Genomic DNA, 21,154 nt, shown 5'->3' with positions numbered 1-21,154 from the left:
GTCACTGAGATCGACAAGCTCATGTATATTAACGGTGTATTTGTTTTTGTAAATAAAAGTGGTGCGCCTGCTACATCGAACTTGATAGGAAAGTGAGCCAACAATCTGGCCACCTTCCTTTTTTTTTTGCTTCCGGCGCTTGTTTCGGATGTCGAAGGTCCCGTACGGGCGCTAAATGTTCCACGGGCGCCTCGAGCCGGACAGCGATGGCCCGGCAAAGTCGAAACGCGCTCCTCACAAGGACAGACCGCCCACAGCGTAGTTTTTTCTCCTTGACTCACATCTTCTAGCGACCGCAATGGTAAAGAAAGCTCAGTTTCTAGCGGGCGGTCTGCTGCCGTTGCTGTGTGGAACGTTCGCGGTCGCGGAGGTCTTCAATCCCCGGGAGTACCCCAAACAGGTCGCAACATGCAAAGCAGTGAATCGGGCGGAGGGAAAAGATGTGGACATCGACCTATGTGAGCACTTATCTTACGGGATCAGAGACGAAATTGGGAAGCGCGTCACATCACAGACTATGTGGACATAAACCCTACGGCAGAGAAAACGTTGTTGATGGTGCACGGGTGGCCCAGTCTCTGGAGTAGCTGGAAGTATCAGATTGAAGAGTTCAAGGTGAGCGCAGTCGATTATTCTCAGCGCCGTTTCTGACGAGCGCTTGCTCTTCCATAGCATGAATACCGTCTTTTGATTCCTGACTTGCGTGGGTTCGGATCTTCCACTCATCCTGGAGACGTGAAATCGTCGGGAAACATGGAAGACATGGTCTCCGACATGATTTGTCTTTTGGAAAAGGCGGAAGTGAAGAGTACCATTTGTGTGGGGTGTGTATTCCAGGTTTGCTTATTTTCCCAGGTTCCTCATTCCCTTTGTTTTTTCTCAGCCACGATTGGGGTTCTCAAATATGCTACGAAGCCGGCCGTTCTAGGCCGGACATATTCGAAGCCGTAGTTGGCGTGGCTATTCCCGTGCGTTCATCAACTCTTATACGTAGCTTAAATCCGCGTGCACTCATGGGTTTACGATCTTATCGATCTATGGTTCGCCTTGACAGTACATACCAGCTGGCGGTCCATTCATGCCGACTACGGCGCTCCTTGAACACCTTCCGCGTCTCTCGTATCAGGTTTTCTTCGACGAGCACACATCTGATGCTGTCAACGAGTTGAAGAAAGATATCAGACGCACGCTCAGGGGCACCCTACGTACTGTTGATAGCCCGCCTCCGGAAGCATTTCTGATGCAAACAGATTCATTCTTGGCGGGCTGGAGCGACGTTAAAGAGGTGATCAGGTTTCTTTTCTCGGTGTTTAACATCAAAATGATGTCCTGCTCCCGCTGTGTGATAGATCGATCCCATCCCGTTTTTCTCTCCTGACGAGGAAGACTACTGGGTTGAACAATACGGGATACAGAAATTCGAGTACAGTACGCATCATTGTTCTCGGCGTTGAAGCAGAAGCATATCTAACAATAAAAACAGCTTTAGAGTTCTACACGACCGAAGTACGTTAGAAGGTTGATGCTGTGGGAGCGACTTTTGCTGACTGGCTCAATTGCAGAACCGTTATGCTTCTTGGAAGATTGCTCACGAACAGGGAAATTACACCCTTCATCAACCAGTCCTTAGCGTACTGCCCACCAAGGTAAAGTTCACTGATTGTATCCTGCCCTGTCTGTACTCACGCATGAACGGCTTGCGCAGGACCCTGTCGCGGACTGGGTTCTCGCCGCCAAACTACTGAAATCGGCGGACTATCTGCCGCACATCACGTTGCAGGTTTGCGATTCGCGTGTTGATACCAACATTCTGTTGATCCTCTGATCTTCCACAGACGCTGCATGGAGCTCACTGGTTGCACATTGAGAACCCGGACGGGTTCAACAGGATCCTGCGGGCATGGCTGGGCCAACTTGATGCGCGCGCGGAGCATTCACACGACGAGCTCTAAATTTGGCAGCATTCTCCCGTCGTCTTTTGTTGCTGTTGCCTGTGAGGTAGATCCGGAGTCTTCTTGTAGGTGATCCGTGATGTAGATGAAGAATGCAGAGATGGAATCTGATCATCAGCAGGCTTAAACAGCTTTTCCCTCGAGCGCTGACGCGTGTAACTGTACTTAGCCTGCAACGAACACGTCGTGCAATTGATAGCAGTATATCTCGAAACTTTGCACATATGTCAGGAGTTGGTAGTAGTTTACGCAACATCTATGAGCGCATGCGGTTGTTTTATATAGAAAGAGGCATGAATTCTTGTCGAATGATCTGTATGTCCCTGGTCTACAGTCAAGGAGGGTCACGACGGAATGTTGAAACTCCGCAAGGGTCAGTTTAGGCACACGCTACTACGCTGCAGGTTAGCCACAAGCCATGATCATTGTATACCGCCCGTGCAGTCGCTCGTTCATCATTTGCTCATGAAATGGCATCTACATCGAAACCATCGATGCCATGCATCGCATTCCCGAATCCTTCCTCTGTCTCCTCGACCCCATTCACCTTCGAGCGGCGCCATTTCACGCAAAAATCACTCCCAGACGACTTTCCGTACGAGGCCATCCGCGACAACGGCCTTCAGGTGCACTACTTCGAGTTTCGCGGCCAGGGCGCTCCCCCGGACGACGTGGGGCACCCAGGCGACGTCTGGCTGAACCTCAAGCCGGGCGAGTACGCGCTCCACGCGCGCCTCGCGACGGAATGGGTGCTCTGGCCGGGCCCACGCAAGGCGAAGAAGCAGATGTTCGCGCACCCGCTCGTCGACGGCCGCTATCTCTGGTGCACGCGCAAACACGTGTTGTGGTACACGTGCGACGGGATCCGGAAGAGCGCATCGCTGCAGATGCGTGGCGAGGAGGAGGACTTTGGGCGCCGCCGGTACCGCACCGTGGGCCCGATGGAGCGCGGGGGCTCGCGCGCTGGGGACGACGGCGTCTCGAGGATGCCGCTGCGTACGGCGGCGGAGGCCATCGCGAAGATACTGGAGATGGAGGAGGAAGAACGGAGGAACGGCCGGGAGCCTCCTGAGCCGAAGCGCAGACGAATACGGGACGCGGACTCTGCCTCCGTCGGGAGCTCGACGCGCAGTGCAAAAACGAGAGAGGGCGGGTCGGATCAGCAGGAGTCTGCTGCTCCTGTGTCAGCTGAGCCGTCGACGTCGACCGCGATACCCCAGCCCCAGCCATCTCAGCCGCCGACCGACCCACATCTTCGCCAGCCCTATAATACCCACACCTTCCCTTTACAATCGACGCCATCGTCTTTGAGTCAGGCGCTCGAGCCCCCTGTAAATATCACAGTCCAGCCGCCCATCTCCCGCCCCGTCGTAGCGCCCGCCGCATCTCAGGCGCGAATACCGTACACACAGCCGCCGACCGTCGCCGTCGTCCCTGTGACGGCCCAGGCCGTGCAGACCTCTGCCCCCATCCCCACGACAGCTCTGCGCATGCTGGAGGGCGAAATCCACCGCATGCGAGAAGAGACGCGGCGTCTGAGCGAGGAAAATCGCAGGCTCAATGATGAGAACACGCGCCTGACGGAGGAGAACCGGCGGTTGCGCGCGCAGCCCTCTGCCCTCTGTCCGCCGGACTTAATTAGCGCGGTCAAGGATTCGATGGCATCCACGCTCGGGTCCCGCGTCGCTGGCCGTGAGTACCTCCTGTGATCCACGTCAGCTAGTGCGCCCCTCACACCGTCCTCCCTTCAGTCACCGTGGAACTGCAGGAGCAGCGTGCGGCGCGCGCGGAGGCAGAGCGCAAACTCGGCGAGTTCCAGGAGCAGCTGAGAAAGGTAGGACGCATGCGTTCCTCTTGAGCCTGCGCGCGGTGCCATATCTGCTTTGCTAGATCACCCAGGCTTTTCAGCTCCCTGTGATGGCGCCTGCAGAGAACACGGCGCTCAGCACGCCCGGGCCCAGTCCCCGGCTAGCCTCGTCCGAAACATGACGTCGCGATACCCTAGCCGTCAGCCGTTCCTGCTCGTCGCAATGATATATTTCGTGGAACGATACAAAAATGTACAGCGCATCTTTGTTTTACTCTTGCCTCTTAGAGACTGTACAGGCCTTGCGAACAGAAGTAGCTCATTCACCAATACCATAGGCAGGCGCGTTCTCAAGCATTGGACAGCTTGTCTGCACCTACTCATTACTGTATGTTTCTCATTTTTCGGAAGACAGGAGAGAATGTATCACATATCGACGGTATCAGTAGGCCTTGTATGGAACAGTGGAACCTCATATACCACACTGTAACATTGACTGGAATCATTGGATTAATTCGATTTTACTTTTATGTCGCCATTGAAGTCGTAGATGCCAAGGAGTGCCAGAGATGATGACAGGAAGGCACGTCGTCGAAAGCAAGGGTTTGGAGAAAAGGCTTGAATGAGTATTGTACTTCATAGCACTATCGGCAGGGTGAACATCCTGTGATGATCCTATCTAAGCATACAGCGAGCGTGCAGCTACGACAGAGACTTGCGAGATCAAGAAATTTCTCACAGAGTCTGCTGCGAGGATACTTCCGAGGGAACGTACCTTCAAAAGTGAGCAGACTCAGGCGAGTGCGAATGCGTCGAGAGGCTTCAGGGTGTTTATCATGCCCTATAGGCCGCTCATGCTATGGCCTCTTTGAGTCAAAGACGAGGCTTCGTCAATACAAACATATATATGATTATAGGTCGATGTCCGTGGACCGTGGTACCTTTAGCATCCACGCCAGATGTGACAGGGTTGGGCCGGGCATGGTCCTGGCACTGTCCAGGGAACAAGCTCGAGCGCGTATACCCTAGCACGTTCACGTCGAAGACGCCAGTAAAAAGCATATTCGAGGCTTGAGCGGAACCAGCCCAGCCAAGAGTCGTTGATATACCGAGCCGAAGGGCCAATCATAGAACACCATAATCCATACTGTTCTGGGCAAAGGTGGCGCGTGGATGCCGGACGGGCGACCACAAGCGCACACTTCCAGAGGGTCATGGAGCCAATATACAAACAATATACCACCCAGCATGGGGAAGGAAGAGTAGAGTGAGATATTAGAGACATTTGAGAGCCGTAAACCCGACGCCCGTCCCAATGAGGGCAGTTTCGGCGATGCCAGCCAAGGCCGAGTGATGGTGTTTCGGGTCCTGCCGGTGCTGACCGAAAAGCATATGCTCGCCGGGCTGCGGAGTGTGCCCACGACCGTCTGAAACGGTGAGTGCGCACTGAATTCTGTGTTTGGAAGGCTTCTGTCCCAGTGGCGCTGTGTTCTGGTCCTCGTCGACCTCCTCATCGACCCTTTTGGACGTACTGAGCCTGTGGCATGCCCCGAGTGCCCAAGTCGACGGATATGGCGTCACAGCCGTCCGAATCGCCGATGGGTCTACAATCGTAGCTTCCAACGCTCCCAGAGGCTCTCTTTGTTCAGAATGTGCTCTAAATACTATATTTTCTTCTTTGTCTCTTACCTCTATCTTCGCCCTGACTCGTTGCCGCGATGGACCCTCCCTCGCCCCAATCGTCTCCAGCGCGTCTCTCGTCTTCTCGACAACTCACCGATGAACCGTCCAGCGATGCCCACATCCCGTTCCCGACAATGGCGCCCTCAGAGAGTGCTGTGGAATCGTCGGGTAAGTGCTCTGTTTTTTTTTTCATAAAAAATTTGGCGCCGCGGCTGCGTGTTGCCTTTTCCCCACATACTTGCGATGGAGTCAATTACGCGCTGTGGTTCACATGCTTGGCATGTGGGCCCACGCGGGTTTTTCCAGTTCGACGCGTCTTTGTGGCGCTCGGGCGTCCGTGGCGTTTGCTTCCCTGGTTCTTTCTTGGGTGTTTGAACCCCACCTTACTTCGCTTTTCAAACACCCTTACGCCTCGGGCTATTCGTATATCATCCAACAGCCACCTGCTCTGTGATTGCTACGCTGGTCCATCACAGGTATGTGCCGGGTGTTGCCGTTCACCGACTATATGCGCTCTGGGTCTCGAGCTCCAGCCAATCCGGCTCACAAGGAACCATGGGTTCTGCTGTATATCTGCAGCATAGCCTGTACGACCGCTGGAGTGATCATTATGTTATTGGACGCATACAGGGAGTGCTTTCGCTATTAATTCCAAGCGTTTGACAGCTGCTGTTTCATCGTCTTTTCGCCCGTATCTGTTCTTTACGATTCTCGATCATCCTGCATCCTCAGCGTCACGATGGCGCACGGTCTCTCACCGCTTCGTCAAGAAACTCACCACCTCTTGATAGGTCGAGCCGACCCTCCGAGCTCGAAATCTACCAGCTCCGACAAGCTGTCTGAGCTTCCTCCACAGCCTTCCCCTGCGCAGGCAGTCCGCAGCCTTCGCCCTCAGAATCGCGCGTTCAGGAGGAGCCTAGACACCCCAGGTGCATCGGTTTCGGCGCCAGAGATCCGTACATCATCACCGGGAAGCCCTCCGGTGTTCCCCATCTCTCATAGTGTCTCTCTCTCGATGAGGCAGGGCGAGTCTGAGAACTCTCTCGGTAGAGAGACTCCGTCTAGACAGCGCGTGTCGTTTGATAGTGACCGCGGCTCCTGGCCGATCCCGCACCAATCGCGACAATGTAAGCGCCACACACGCATGCGCAGCACATCACATTCTCTGACTAGACTTCCCATTGCTCCGCGGTGATTGGTAGTACCGAGACCCCTCCCTGCCAGTGACCCTGTCCTGCCCGCCTCGAGCGCGCTTCCGTCCATCCTCGCTGCCCGCGCGCATCATGAGGGCACGCACGGGCACACGCGCTCACACTCGCGCAAGGAGAGCAACGACTCGCCGACGCGCTCGCAATCGCACTCGCGCTCCCGCGCCGCGTCGCCCCTGCGTGCGTTCCTCGACCGCTGGCCCGCGCTGCACCGCGTGCACTCGCGCGAGGAGCCATTTGTGCCCATCGATCCCTTCCGCTCGCGTGCGCACTCGCGCTCGCTGCTGCACCGCCTCGGGCACCCCCACCACCATCACCACCATCACCGCCAAGGTGCCTCGGAGAACGATCCCGAGCGCGGGGGCGCCGACGCGAGCCCCGACGCGGAGTGCGAGGACGTGCTGGCGTGCTGTGGCGTCGCATTCGGCGCGCGCGTGCTCGGCCGCTCCTCGCACGAGTTCGTCACGGACACGCTCCCGCGGCAGGCGTACCTGCACTTCCTAATGCGCCTCCCGTCTGTGTACTTCTCGCGCGTGGCGCGCATCTTCGAAGACGCGGAGGTGAGCCGGCCGGACATCGAGCGCATGATCGACGCGTGCATGCCGCCGGTGGATCGCGCCGTGCAGGAGGCCAGGTCGTCGCGGACCGCGGAGACGATGATGCGCGCGGAGCGCCTGCCGTTTCCTGAGGAATGGAATCCGCCGCTGGTGTCGCCTGCACTGGTGAGGTTCAAGCAGTCGTGGGAGGCGTTCATCGACTCGCTGTTGCGCGAGTGGAAGACGCTGAATGTCGTGTCCGCGCTGCTATTGACGTACGAGTATTTACTGCGATATTTTGGCAGGAGCTGATGTGTTTTTTTTTTCATATGTTGTTGACATTGTGGGATCCAGCGCGATCATGACGATGTTTCAGATTCCGAGCGCGCTGAACGATCCGTTGACGCGCACGGCGGCGTTGCTGTCGCTTGTGTGCGCGCTGATGAGTTTGTCCTACGGATGCATCTACATCGTGCGATTCGGGACGATGAGGAGCATGTACAGGGCGTCTCGATGGGCGGAGGTATGCATCCTTCTTGTCTCTAGATCGGGGAGACGACTGACCGTGACGTCGACCTGCACCCGCAGGAGGCGCAGAGCTCACGGACCTCGATCTTGTGGAACGTGTGGGTAATGCTCGCCGCACCCGCCGTGTGGCTCGCGTGGTCGATGGTGACCTTCCTAGTGTCGATCCTGTCATTCGTATGGCGCACGGGCGCGACGGACGACCCGGCGGATAGCGACGCGGGCGCGCGCACGCTGGGGCCGCTCGAGGCGCTGGGCCCGCGCCTCGCGATCACGGTGGTGCTGGTGCTCGGGCTGGTGTATTTCATGCTGATCGTGAAAACGTTCCAGAATTATGGGGGGAGCGTGGGGCGCTCGCGGGGGCGGCGGTGGGCGCGCGGGTCGGTGGAGCGGGGGACGAGGAGGGAGGAGCGGGGCGGGGAGAGGGCGGGAGCTGTGGAGGGTGAGGGTGAGGGAGGGGACGAGGGCGCGCGGGGACGAAGTAAGGGGACGTGGCACGGGCGCCGAAGAGAGCGGAGGGAGAGGAGGGAGCAGTCGCGGTCCGGGCTGGGGTTGGGTCTGACGGGGATGAGAGGCGATCAGCGAGCGTCGCACGTGGCGGCGGCGGCAGCGAAGAAGAAGGGCTTGGGAGCGGATGAGGATGCGGCGGAGGAGGACGTTGTCGTCGTGGAGAAGGTGGGCGACGAGTCGGAGGAGAAGGAGAAGGGGATGCGGAGCGCGTCGTTGTCGCCGCTCGGGTTCTGAGCTGTGCGTGGACGGTTCCGCTGTTTTTGTCTTTGTTACTGTTTTCTTTTTTTGTTTTCTTCGGCGTTGGCGTTGGCCGCGGATTTGGCGTTAGCGTTAGCGGATTTGGTGCGCTCACCTGCATCTGTTTTTTTATTGTCATTCTTCCTCTATTCGCGCCTCAGGATCTCGAAATTCTCACCTCAGAGTTTCGCATTGGATCTCGCGCGTCCTCACTGTACACACACCCCTCACTCGGATACCCCACTGCATCTATGATATGATCTCACGACTCTCATGCTCCGCGATGCCTCCCTTCCACTCCCCTGGTCGCGGCCCACGATTCACGATTCACGCTTCAGTTTATGACTCGGTGTTATGAACTATTTGATTTGTGTTTCCTGATTTATGATTGTGTTTTCGTGTTTTTTATGCATGTTTTTTTTTTGTGCGTGGAGATGCGTGGTTACGTTTGTGGGCCCGTGAGGCCCAGCAATGTAGGCCTTCAACATGGTCAGCGAATATCTATTCGGAGGGCGAACGCGGTCGCTTTCACGTATTTGGTGCTGGTATGCTATAAACGGAGTAGTATCGGACTAATGTGGGGCCTTGGCTCCCAATTTGGACCGAAGCTGGGACTAATTAGTCTCCGAAGCCGGACGTCGAGGCGCTGTTTGAAACGGCTCGTTCTTTCCATCGCACCGTCATGTTGATTCTATGCATACGAATCATGTCGCTCCTCGGCAACGCAAAGAGGCTCTCAGGCCTCAGCGTCTGGTTTCGCATCACTGTCGATTCTGCTGGTGGCCATGGCGTGCTTAGAGACAAGCAGATCCAATGGCAGATGTCTCAGTAACATTACTGCCAGGCGGAGAGTATGTTGAACTGTTCATCCGTTCGGAGCTCAATGCAGAGGAGTCCTTCAGGTCGCCAAACCACCTTGATTTTTGCGATGACATTGAACCTGGGGGAACTGCTTCGATTGGGGATATCCTCAGTGTCTGGGGTGAGTCGTGCTGGAACCTTTGATCCATATGGCCTGCTGCTAGCATACTGGGCTATTGTACCGACTTTTGCTTGTGGTGAGACTGATATGTGTCGGGTTCTACTGAATACATAATGTTTCAGCTTTCACTCGCTCTGGTTGCCATCACCGAACTTGTGAGCATAGATGAGGAGCAGAGGTCGTTTTCCTGTCTCGAGCTGGCAAGCATATCTGAGCGCACGCTTCCTGGTGTCGATTTCCTTTGCGGTGACCACCGTAGTCCTCCTATTGTGAGCATCACTTCTTCGTCCTCCTGTCACTCAGCAATGCAACCCCAACGACCGCACTCAAGACTCGGTGCGATGGACTCAGTCGCATCCACCCAATCCGCGTCTATTGTAATTGATATCGACATCGAGTCACCAGACTGAGACAGACTGCCTTTGCTGATGTTTTGTGGAGCAGGTATGGTCTATATCGAATTTTTCGTGTCGGCGAAACGGGCACTGCGAACTTTGTTCTTCAGTCTTGTGTACGGTAAGACTCGACTGGGCTGTGAGGATCCTTCCTGTAGTGGTGGCGTGCAGATGCGTGGACAACATCGTCGAGTGTCGTACCATGCTATGAAAAAAAGGCCCGCCTTGACACATCGCCCGATCAATTCTCCAGCCTGGCGCTCAAGCTCGTGTTCTGCGTAGATAAGGCCTCCTCCCTTAATCATGGTAGGTCTATTATTAGACGTTTACTCTTGTCTCTTATACCCTCTGGAGCATGGACAAGGCAATGATTCCGTCTGGATCCAACGCAAGTACTTTGCTCGCTCTTTATTCTGTGATTGAGGCTTACCAAGAACTCTCATAGATATTGCGTCGTAGACCTTGCAGTAGTTTGTGTGAGTCACACCACGGTCTATAGGATGCTGATGGAAATACGAGTCCCCATCGAAGCAAGAACCTCTCATGGTTTGTTAACAGATTTCTATTGCTTCAGTTGCAGAGCAACCTTGGTCATCGATCTGCAATGACGCAATCAATGGCCTGCTCAGTCATGATTAAGCTCTGAGCGTTTTTGCACTCTCAGCGCCGTGGTGCAGACACCGTCGATCTCGGGCCCAGTTCGAAAGCTCAAGACGGAAATTACCTTACTAGATGCAAGGATCTTTGTTCCCTGACTTTCGCGCTGTCACAGACGTCGAAGGTCAGCAGGCTCAGACTGACGCTTGCTATGTCAGTGCATTTTTTTGAATGCTCATCTTTACTATCGGCGTTGTGAAACATTACGGAATCCGGAAATCGGTATATACGCTGGTGCCCTCGTTCACCTCCCTATTGACTTCCCGCCATGTCCCTGAAGCTGTCTCTAAATCCCGGCCTGGTACCTGTCGAGCGAGCGTTGGCAGAACCCACATAATCCCTACCGTTCCGGCGAGTGTTTTTTATACTTGATGCTCGTGTCGTGGTTGGAGTGGGTTAACAGAGGGACGACGTCGCGAATGCACTTGCTTTCCTTGTCGACAGACCAGATGCAGCTGGATTGGCCATTGATATCGTCAGAGGAGAGACACCCATCTCGGAGGGTATAGATGCGTTCATCAAGAAGGGCGTCACAGATTGGTTGGGGTGAAGACTTTTGCGGAGGAAAACAGCTGTCAGACAAATTGGCAGTGTATTCCAATGTATCACGGTCGTAGAATGCTCGTTGTGCGAGGTTTTACCCAAGTCCCTAGATCGGACTACACTGCATCGGGAGGAGGGCAAACAACTTTTCGGATCTTGCATACGAGGCTTTATGAGGCCGATGATCTTGCATCGCCATTGCCCACTACCACGAACCGATCTCTCGGCTGTTTCCGTCTGCCCAATATGGTAACAGTGTTTCCTTATTTGGCTATTGCTAAATAGCGCCTCGCGACGCGCTGTTGTTTCTGACCACTATGACTTCCCTTCCTCCCTACTCAGCCAAGGACATCCCCGCGACCGCCGACATTGTCGTCTTCAAAGGATCCAAGAATGGATCCGGCGATGCTAAAGTGACTCTCAGAGGCCTGCCCCGTCCTGTCAAATACGAAGATGTTGCCGCGGAGCTTGTTCGACAGGGTGCATTCGGCGCAGTGGGGACGAGCGCAACGACGTGCTGATGGGTTCGAGGGCTCTGATGTACAGCTCGCCAGAGTGCTTCGTTGAAGTCACCGACGGCCCCTCGGGTCGTACCGGAGACGAGCATTGGCAAATCAACATGCTAGCTCCCCTATTTCTCTACCTGTTAAGGCTGCTGTTTCGTGGGACTCACTGACTGTGACATGATTGATCTTTAGCGACCAGCCGTTGCTGCATTTTTACAACAAGGTTTTCCTTCCGGTTGGTGCGGGAGGCGCCCTGGAGTCGCCACCTTCTTATGACACTAGCGAGGCGCGTCTGACCCACAATGGCCAGATAGCGCAAGTCAACGGGGTCAACGTCCGCTTTCACAGGTCAGTCGCGTGTCGTCGCTTGTCTTCTCGATACTCACGTCGCGTGTTATGATGTGCAGGACCATTAGCGTTCCCGGTGTGTCTTTCCTACAACGGTAACGTGCCTCGGTGTACTCAAGTCATTTGCGGATAATGACAAGACATACGCCCTTCCTCCCGAAATGGGTTCCTTTCAGCTCTTGTAAGCGTCCACCCGGCCCCCCTTGCGTCTCTGCCTCATCAATCGCTATTTCCCAGCAATGTGGGCAGCGCGACCGGCACTCTTCCCAAATCTGTCTTAAGCAAAGGCGGAGCATTCCTGGTGCGCGCTCGGTCTCAATGCCCTAATTTCTCAGTGTCTTTACGTGTGGCGACAGAGCGTGTACCAGCGCGAAGCCATGTGAATGACGTTTAACTCCGCAAGCCCCAAGGAGTCCTATGTCGTGAAGATCTCCGTCGGCGGAGTGAACGCTCTGACCGGGGTGCCGCAAAACGCGAGCTCATGTCGGAAGCAAGATTATCTTCCGGTTGGTGGCGAGGGCGGACAACTGCAGGTTCTACGTTCTTCCTCTCTGTCGTACTCCACTCACGCCGCGATGCATCAACTTAGATGGCTCGTGAGTACATTATGATGATAAATACACGGTGACTACGGAGGCTGACTCTGCACCAGGACGGCATTTCCACGGCTCCGGGTGTTGTGCGGCGTGCGTTTTCTCTGTCGATTAGCCAGCAAAATTCGCAGCATTGACGTGTTCCCGTTCAGAGTTTGTGGCGATGCACCTCGGGAAAGGATACACTGTCGAGGGACAGGTGACGGAAGCCGAGTACCATGCACTGGAACGACTGATGAAGGTACAACGCACCAGAGGTATATCTCGCCGCCAATCCAACAGTCAGGCTAGAGGGGTTCACGGAACCGCGACCTTCCAGCAACACGACGTCCTCGCTGTTGCGTCGTCAGCCAATACCGCCGACAATGTCATCATCGCAACCCTACCTTTTCGGACACATCTCGATCACAAACCCCGCGCTCATGCCAAGCTGTCGCAGGCTCTCGTACAGGTCGAGCGAAGAGCCTCCGCTTTCAAACTCGACGCTGGTGGCGTATCGCGGGTACACGTCGGTTTGGATGCCACCCTCATCCTGCGGAAGTGAGTTGCGGTCAGCTTTTCAGGACGGTGGCGTGATCGAGGGAGCGTGTGCCTGATGCGATGCAGCGGGTTCACATTGGGTCCTCCTTAATGTCCAGATCACCGGCGGGGACGCGTTTGTTGTTGACTGCGAGAAAAGCGACACCATTGAACACCTCAAGACGAAGATTGAGGACTTGCAAGGGATATCGTCTCAGTTTCAGAGGCTGATACATGCGGGAAAACAGCTTCGGGATGGACTAACCATTCCGGTGAGAATTGCCTGGCACTTTGTGATGCAAACGGGCTCACGCCACATCGATCCTCTGTAGACTATGGGATCCAGTCTGACGCGACCGTCTATCTGGTTCTGCGCATGGTGGGCGGCAGACCTGGGCCAGAGATCCAGGACATGTTGGCTGGCTTTGCGGCAGGCGGAAAGATATCGCAAAAGATCAACCGCGATCCGCTGCCCACCATCGCCTACGATGAGTAGGGTCCAGACATTCCACGTCGCGGTGATCAACGCGGCCTGCTTCACCGCCGTTACTGGCCTCCCGAGCCCGCCGTCGCCGATCACAGCCCAGACCTACCTGAAGTACGACCTTCCCTGGTTCGAGCTGTACGACGAGCACATTCCGGCCGCGAACAACGCGTCCGCGGCCACGCTGCTCGGAGACGTCAAATCCATCGCGCAGCTCGACAGAGACCGTGCTGCCGCCGGTGGCAAAGACGACGTCGTGCAGACCCCGTGCGCGCACTCTGTGCGGGAGCTGGCTACCCACCGGCTGTCGCCGTGCGGGCACGTGTTCTGCAACGCCTGCTCGAGGGCGCCCGCCGCGCGTCCGCCACGTGTCCGTCGTGCGACGCAGCCGTCGTGGGTCGCAAGCGCTTCGCGGCTGCGGCGCTTGTGGACGCGCTATCGTTGGACGACAAGATCGTGAAGCTGCGTCGGGGAACGCGTGGCGACTGCGTGATTACCTTCAGACTGGGCCACTGTGCTGTCTCGGGTTTGTCTGGTACTGAACGTAGTGCGAGATAGTTAGGCCCGTTAGGGCCCCGTGTTCTTGTAATGGGTTTGATCACGGCGTGTGCTCATGTGGTTGTATTGCAGGTCTTGAAGATGCTCATCCAATGCTATGCTAATCTCTGCAGATATTCACGAGGGCTTCGCGTGAGAATGAGAAAAATAGACCACATATATTGCTGGATTTCGAGCTTCGAGGCTCGATCACATAAAAGTTGGCCAGGGAGCTTTCCTTCACGATGGGGAGGAGGGCGGGTGCGTCTCTAAGTCTCCTCGTGATCACTGTCCCATACTTGTCCTCGGAATTTTCCTTCCGATTGAATGTGATCAGTAGCTCTAGTGGAATACCATTTTAGGGCGTCGGCAAGAAGATGAACCTGGTCCGCACAAGTCGGGCGTAGGCTCTGCATGCGATGGCGTGCAGATGCAGAGGACAAGACGTCATCGAATGATCTTCGAATGATACCTTGAAGTGAGCCACGAGAAACGTACACAGAAGTAGCCCGCAGCTATGTAGCCTGAGAACGAGAAAAAACTTCCCTGAGTCATCTGCCAGTGTGAATTGAAATCTGCCTGGTCTAGGTGGTGATTCGGAAGGGGCCGGTGTCTGTCATAGCGACAGAATTGGACAAGAACAGTACATCGCGGGTATTTGAACGGCATAAAGTTGGATGGCGGCAGTTGAAGCTGAAGCTAAAGCTTGAGCCGAGTCTCGGGTTGTGTATGATCGCCGCGACACATGGATGAAATGACGTGAGTCTTGACGGATCTCTTGCTCATGACTAATTGCACTTGAGTCGGCAGATTGCGTGTGTAGCAATTTGATTCGACCAGGCTCTGGTAAGAACTTCCGATTGCTGGGTAGAAACTCCTATATACACAGAACGACTGTCTTCTGCGATTGGTCAGCAACAGAGAGAGGTAAAAACGGCATCTTCTTGCTATAGATTCCTTTTTCGGAATGTGGCAATCAGGGGCCGATCACAATTTCGAAAGAGACGGGGCTAACCGAGTACCAGAAGGAGGCCGCAGATGGGGCTAAACCGGCGCGTTCTGACTTCAGAGAATTCATCAAGGTGGAGGTTTACCCGACAGAGATGACAGATGGGACAAGGGAAATATTGACTCGCAGTGTCAACGGAGTAATCGCACGGCGCAGTCTCAAACAAAAGCGAGAGCGGTCGCACCGTGTCATCGCGCGACCATAAGTGGACTGTGCTGTCGCTAGCTTCATGAGATGCCAAACAAAAAGGCGGCAAACCTAAATCAACGCAAACTACAGTTTGGCCCGACCCAACCTCCCTGAGGTAAACACATGCCCCTTGAGGGCCAATGCAGAGCATAGAGTTGGATCATGCTTACATACATTCACACTACCGCAGAGTACATACAGTTACACGTCTAGACATGCGGCGCGCCGCCACTAGACGTTAATACATGACTTCACACACACACACACACAGTTTGGCTCGCGCGCAACATTCAGCACACACGCATACGTATGTATGGTTGCGTGTTCACCTTCACGGCTAGCGGATACCAGGACATGTTGCGTCTCATTGCCTGATCTTGCCTGATGTTCTGGCAGATGTGGGAATGCTGGCAACGGCATGAAGCATTGCATAATGACGTGCATGTACCCTACCAGCTTCCCTCGAAACCACGCGTCCATACCTGGCTGGATCCGCGATCGACAAGCATGGTCGCCGTCAAAGGGCTGTACAGACGTCAGGGATTCAACCGCAGACAAGTCCAATGAAACACCATGCACCGTTGGGTGTACGCTACTGACGTTGATGTGAATGCAATGGTAGAGTATCAAGAGCACGCTCTTACGCAACCAAAAGTTCGGAAATTCGCGCGTACAATCCCAATTGCCATTGCTTCCAAGGATTCGAGCAACACAGTGACTCCTGATTTGAATTGAACGAGTATCAGTAGAAAGAAACGTGCCAGCCATGCAAGACGAGTGTCCATAGAACAGAACTATAGAAATGGCAAGACTCACGATAACGCCATGGCGAACTCGGATCCCGGAACGTTCGGCCGCCGATGGTTGTTTTAGATTGAACACAACGATAACCCCGCGTGCGCTTGATCGCACGGAAGGAACTTTATCTACGTAGCGTATCGTAAGAAGACTGGTCCGATAGTTAATCTGGCTACGCTGTGCACGCGTGATTGGTGGAGATTGTCGAAAGCACGGTGCAACTTGAACGCCATGTAGAGCAGTGCCAGAAGTGAAGGAGACCCAGAAGACGGTTAGAGCGTTGAGAGCGGCCTGTGACATGACGCAAGTTCATGTTTGACGAAAGCTAAGCTGGGGTTGTGGAGATGAGAAGGGACGCAAGATGTGCCCAAATACCCTCGATGGTGACTGACATGCCGCCCGCCACCAACCTCTAGTGTCCCATGCTCGAAATGCCCACGAATTTCTACTGCGCACACTCCTCCTACGCCCCCCTCGAACGCATCCCCCCTGAACTGCTCCACACTATTGCCTTTCACCTTCTCACGACTCTTACCACCCTCGGCCCCCCTGCATCAATCCTTGCTCTCCTGCTCACCTCCCGCAAGATCTATGCAATGCTCGCACCTGCGCTCCCGCTCCTTACCGCTCATGTGTTTCACGTCCGATTCGATGTGGATGCTCTGTACCGCAGGTTCGGGACGCATCAAGTGAAAATCCCTGTTGTCATGGCGGAAGCGATGCGCGGGAGGTATGAAACCCTGGCGAGAATTAGACGAGCTAACAAGGAATTGGAACAAAGCGCGAAGCTCACAACAGACCTATGGACTGCTTATATGATGCTCCTGGAGCATGACTACATGAACCGCGCACAACTTCTTCAGTACGCTGCACTCCCCCGCTTCTTGTGGAACCTTATCCACGCGAGGGGTCGCCGCGGACTATGGTACGCACGCACGCAGGAGAACATTGAGGTGATGAGCCTCGTGTGTTGGCTCTTATGGCTGACAACGACGGCAGGTAAGTGGGCGATTGCTACGGATTTTGTAGCATGGTTTGTGAGTTTTCACCCTTAACGGAAGCAGAACAGATAGAAGAAATGACTCACGAGGCACGGGAGAGTATCATCCGCGTGTTTGTCCCATTCCTTGCTCACGGCTTCCAGGTGAATTCATTCATCGCCGCCTGCCTGTTGTTCTCTCATCAACACCCCCTTGTAGTATCCCTCCTATTACTTCCCTGCCACCGAGTTCATTCCTCAAGCTTCACAAGACACAGATAGATCTTCCTTCCTCCCTCCCATCCGGACTGTCACATATGCTGGTCGAACCCTCACCTTCGCCACACCCCCGCTCGTTCCCGGTGCGACCCTTCTCGTCGCTGCATTCATACAGACACAGATGAAGGAAAAGATGCGGCTTGAAGGTCAAGACGACGGCGATAGTCCACGAGCCCACTCGCTCCGCTTATGGCTCGACGCACCGAGCCTTGCATTCGACAGTGATGGAGATGACGGCCCACCAAGCGAGCAGCAAGAAGAAGATTGGAAGCGCGCTGTCGCTTGCGGAGATCCATGGGCAGTGTTTGCATCGACCCCGCTGGCAGTCGGACGGATGTACACACCCGGTACGATGTCCGGGGAATGGACTGGGCTACTAGCGGTGCGTGATAAATAGACATTTTTACTGATTGGTGGAGGTGAAGTACTTTGGGCTATGTCGTTATGTATTCTGGATTGATACTTAGCCTCCCTGATCTTTCAGTTCACTATTTTTCAGGTCCCACAGCTCCAGACCCAGATACCAGGCAACAATAATGGCGGCGATAATATCGCTTCCACTCTCTCGATCGCCCACGACGCATCCGCGGAGACCACGCCACAGACACCGGCGCGTATCATCAGTGAGTCACATACGAAGCATCGTCCGCTCTTCGCGACGCTCCGCGAGTACCATTGTCTTGGTCCTGCTACGCCACTACGCGCCGGCGCCAGCGAGGAGGTGTTCAGGGCGTTTGTGCCTAGAGAAACCAATCTTGAGATTGAGGTGAGTGGGCGCATGTTTTCAGGCGCTGAAGGACTTTGCACTGAAAATAAGTTCGCAACGTTTTGATTTTGGGTGCGGGCAATAGGACCGGCGCCGGGACGTGTTAGAGATCTATGACCCGGTGAAGGACACAACACATGTGTATTATCGGTTCATGGGCGAGGATTCTGAGATGCCGTACTGTGAGGAGGGGATGGAAAGGATCAGGAGCCTGGACAACGGAGTGGGTTCCGACGGGGTAGACAGCGAAGGCGACGAAGATAAAATGGAAGGACAAGGTGAGGAGGAAGAACAAGAAGAGGAAGACATGGAACAGATGAGGCACATTCCGAGCGGAGTGAATGACATCCTCATCATCGGCGAGGTGCGTGGGTTGTGGTGGGTCTTCCTGTACGCGTGCCCTGCTGACGAATGCGTTGATTTTGTGGGCCAATATCCCTGCTCGGCCTGGTCATTGGTGGAAAGACGGGAGACGTACACGACGCAACATGGGGTCGGTTTGGATTCTTTGGGCGCGTGCGCTTGCAGGATGGGCTGGTGATGGTCGTCCGGTATCCCGTGCGTACATTGCCACAACTTTATCCCTTGTCTTCCTTCCGTGCTGTTTGTTTGGCCTGTTCGCTTACCTCCTTTGTGTTCTTTCTTCACACGCTTTTCTGGCTCCAATCGTCCAATCATCTATTCTCGGGTGTACGTATGGCCTACGCATGACGGGACATTCAGCTCGATGCCCTCGCTGCGAACGTAGGTGGCTGGATCTTTCGGGGATACGTCCACGCGGGGAACGTCTGGGTCGGTCGCTGGCAAAGAACAGAGACAGCGGTCGCAGACATGGGGTTCGAGGGAGGTTTTACATTGGCACGGGATTGGTAGTGAATTGTGAGCTGGCGGCAATGTCCCCTCCCCGATGCCTGATTTTGTCCTCACCAACTGGGATTTCAGAGAATGGGCCGATAGGCGATGCAGGTGGCATCGGGAGTCTACGCGTGCACAAGGCTTGCTACTCACAGGTAGTTCAGGTGCATGGGAAGAAGTGGAATGAGTTGATAGATCAGTAAGAGGAGGTGTACGACATACTTACCGGACACAGCATCAAGGTTCAAATATGATGTATTATTCAACCAAAAACCTGCCGGATATGGTCCGTTGGGCACGATTACAGAGAAATCAACACGTCGGCCAACAAAGCGAACCAAGCAACAAGATGATATACAAAATAGCAGACATTTCTGCCTTCAGCTCGGCAGAAAGCTGATATCTCCGGTGAGTGCAAACGCTATGCAGAAGTGGTTCTTTTCTCCAAATCTTTTTTTCTGCGCGAAGGTCGGAAAGAAAGATCTCGAAGCAGGGATACATTCTGTGGGAGTTCTGAATCCCAGATACAGAGGTATTGTTGGTCTGCGAGCATGAAGGGAATTCATTTTACCTCGCGTGGATATCGGCGGACGGTCCTCGATCTCCTGTAATACAAACTCGAAGTCAACCGCCAGTGAGACCTGAATTCTCATTCAACACATGCAACAAAATTCGATGATTCGCACGCACCGGCACTGCTACGACGAGCAACGAACCCGGCCCCGACACGAAGACGTGACTACTGCCGGCTACCGCTTGTGCATTTATGGATGCTGGTTTTGAGGCGCAATGGCCATGGAGTAGAGACTTGTAAAACAGCGTGAGCTAAGGAGTTGAGGAGAGCCTTTCTGGAGAGCTGCAACTCGTCGTATAGCATTAGGAAAAGCGCCTAAATCTGGCAACAACTGGCGAGATCGGCGAATCCCGACATGGGCATGCATGCCCTAACAAGCACTGGTAAGCCTGCATGTTTTTTCTGCTCTCCCTAGGCTTCCCCAGTCGATGTCTCTATGCGGTCTTGTCCAGGTTAGTACAACAGTAAAACTATGCAATGCGATACTTTGACAGTTCCAAGCCGCTTGCTGCGGCCAAGTTCATGTGAGTCTAAGTCAATTTAGGCCAAGCTGTGCAAACAACAACAAAAAGAGCCCGGGTGGTGGGACAAAAAGATGAATTATAGTGGACTAAAGCTGAAATTTTCGCAAAATAAAACACCTTCATCATCAAAATCCTCATCCTCTGACCCCTTGTTTATAGCATCATCAAACTTGTGCTGATGCCTGATTCATCAGGAATCTGACTGCCGAGACCTAGCTTTCACTAGGTCCACTAGAGCTAGAAGTGTCTAGAGATAGCTAGTGATGACTCGATATTTCGGTCTCAGTCTGTGTAGATAATCCAAGCTCGATCCTTTCCAAAATGGGAAAGTAACTCTAGTCAAGTCTTGCAAGGCAAGCAGATGTCTCCCAAGATACCACTATCTATGATCAGAGACAGCTCTAGGATTATCTTGTAAGACAATAGTGAGCACAATGTAAAGCATGGAATGGCTTGCTTATCCTGACTCTTTACTTCATCTGATGTTTTCGAAAGGAAAATTTGAAATTATCATATTGTCAGAAAGATCATTACAAGCTATACTAGAGTACACTACAGAATTGAGGGCCCTCTGCATGAGAGCAGAGGGCCTGCAATGGAAAGGATGTGACCGGCACTAAACATGAGCAGAGGAGAGCGCGGGCAAAACCTGTGCCAGAATGATGAGCCTGTGGGGAAAGGATGGGCCTGCACTCGTCTTGAACAAGTGCGGGCAGAGATACTCAGCGGCAGCGGCGGCGGGGGGTCAAGACGAGACGAGACGAGGCCGTGCTCATCTTGTAGGAGCATGGGTAGAGATGGTCAGCAGCAAGGAGACGGGACAAGACGAGACAAGGCCGCGCTTGTACAAGACGAGCATGGGCAAAGATAGTCGGCGGTGGGGGTCAGCATGAGATGAGACAAGGCCATGCTCATCTTGTACGAGCACAGGCAGAGATGGTCAGTGGCAGCAGCAAGAAGATGAGATGAAGCTGCACTCATCTTGTATGAGCACAGGCAGAGATGTGTGAGTAGCAGCAGTGGGGAGACAAAGGGAGATGTGCCCATGCTCATCTTGTACGAGTGCAGGCAGAGGCAGTGGTGGGTGGTGGCGGGGGAAAGAGCAAGGAGGGTAGCACAAGTTATTAGGCAATGACATGGTAGTGGCACATGCTGGCAT

General features: G+C 54.3%; 5 protein-coding genes across 5 annotated transcripts; all 5 read left to right on the top strand.

Moving 5' to 3' along the window:
* The first annotated feature begins 251 nt into the window (after positions 1 to 251).
* Positions 252 to 2,259, top strand: HETIRDRAFT_63479 (epoxide hydrolase). Its single transcript, XM_009545005.1, has 10 exons — positions 252 to 458; positions 515 to 615; positions 673 to 824; positions 884 to 968; positions 1,055 to 1,285; positions 1,350 to 1,428; positions 1,484 to 1,506; positions 1,563 to 1,646; positions 1,706 to 1,780; positions 1,836 to 2,259. Exons 1-10 carry the CDS (start codon positions 299 to 301, stop codon positions 1,950 to 1,952), a joined length of 1,107 nt encoding a protein of 368 aa, XP_009543300.1. The 5' UTR covers positions 252 to 298; the 3' UTR covers positions 1,953 to 2,259.
* A 163-nt stretch (positions 2,260 to 2,422) lies between these two features.
* On the top strand, positions 2,423 to 3,941 carry HETIRDRAFT_425986 (uncharacterized protein; the record flags this gene model as incomplete). Its single annotated transcript, XM_009546102.1, has 3 exons — positions 2,423 to 3,644; positions 3,704 to 3,786; positions 3,843 to 3,941. The coding sequence occupies 3 exons, from the start codon at positions 2,423 to 2,425 to the stop codon at positions 3,939 to 3,941; spliced, it is 1,404 nt and encodes a 467-aa protein (XP_009544397.1).
* Positions 3,942 to 7,309: 3,368 nt separating this feature from the next.
* HETIRDRAFT_314209 (uncharacterized protein) lies at positions 7,310 to 8,455 on the top strand (the record flags this gene model as incomplete). Its single annotated transcript, XM_009546101.1, has 3 exons — positions 7,310 to 7,461; positions 7,541 to 7,709; positions 7,775 to 8,455. The coding sequence occupies 3 exons, from the start codon at positions 7,310 to 7,312 to the stop codon at positions 8,453 to 8,455; spliced, it is 1,002 nt and encodes a 333-aa protein (XP_009544396.1).
* Positions 8,456 to 11,352: 2,897 nt separating this feature from the next.
* On the top strand, positions 11,353 to 15,236 carry HETIRDRAFT_425984 (uncharacterized protein; the record flags this gene model as incomplete). The annotated part of the gene is made up of 16 exons (XM_009546100.1): positions 11,353 to 11,549; positions 11,734 to 11,889; positions 11,949 to 11,965; positions 12,066 to 12,190; positions 12,246 to 12,268; positions 12,293 to 12,485; positions 12,542 to 12,575; positions 12,635 to 12,984; positions 13,121 to 13,273; positions 13,334 to 13,878; positions 14,157 to 14,283; positions 14,385 to 14,408; positions 14,611 to 14,747; positions 14,846 to 14,868; positions 14,894 to 14,949; positions 15,003 to 15,236. The coding sequence occupies 16 exons, from the start codon at positions 11,353 to 11,355 to the stop codon at positions 15,234 to 15,236; spliced, it is 2,394 nt and encodes a 797-aa protein (XP_009544395.1).
* Positions 15,237 to 16,449: 1,213 nt separating this feature from the next.
* On the top strand, positions 16,450 to 18,915 carry HETIRDRAFT_425983 (uncharacterized protein; the record flags this gene model as incomplete). The annotated part of the gene is made up of 7 exons (XM_009546099.1): positions 16,450 to 16,943; positions 17,048 to 17,162; positions 17,218 to 17,658; positions 17,776 to 18,042; positions 18,128 to 18,406; positions 18,508 to 18,600; positions 18,766 to 18,915. The coding sequence occupies 7 exons, from the start codon at positions 16,450 to 16,452 to the stop codon at positions 18,913 to 18,915; spliced, it is 1,839 nt and encodes a 612-aa protein (XP_009544394.1).
* Between the last annotated feature and the right edge of the window lie 2,239 nt (positions 18,916 to 21,154).

This window comes from Heterobasidion irregulare (assembly GCF_000320585.1).
Source record: "Heterobasidion irregulare TC 32-1 unplaced genomic scaffold scaffold_03, whole genome shotgun sequence".
NCBI classification, from domain to species: domain Eukaryota; kingdom Fungi; phylum Basidiomycota; class Agaricomycetes; order Russulales; family Bondarzewiaceae; genus Heterobasidion; species Heterobasidion irregulare.
Note: the sequence above shows the minus strand (reverse complement) of the source record. Positions and strands in the feature narration are given on the sequence as shown.

Excerpts from the sequence above, each read along its gene's own strand:
- HETIRDRAFT_63479 (XM_009545005.1), top strand. The coding sequence starts at position 299 with ATGGTAAAGAAAGCTCAGTTTCTAGCGGGCGGTCTGCTGCCGTTGCTG. Across the intron at positions 1,647-1,705 it reads TTAGCGTACTGCCCACCAAG|GACCCTGTCGCGGACTGGGT; the intron begins GTAAAGTTCACT and ends CGGCTTGCGCAG. Across the intron at positions 1,781-1,835 it reads TGCCGCACATCACGTTGCAG|ACGCTGCATGGAGCTCACTG; the intron begins GTTTGCGATTCG and ends GATCTTCCACAG.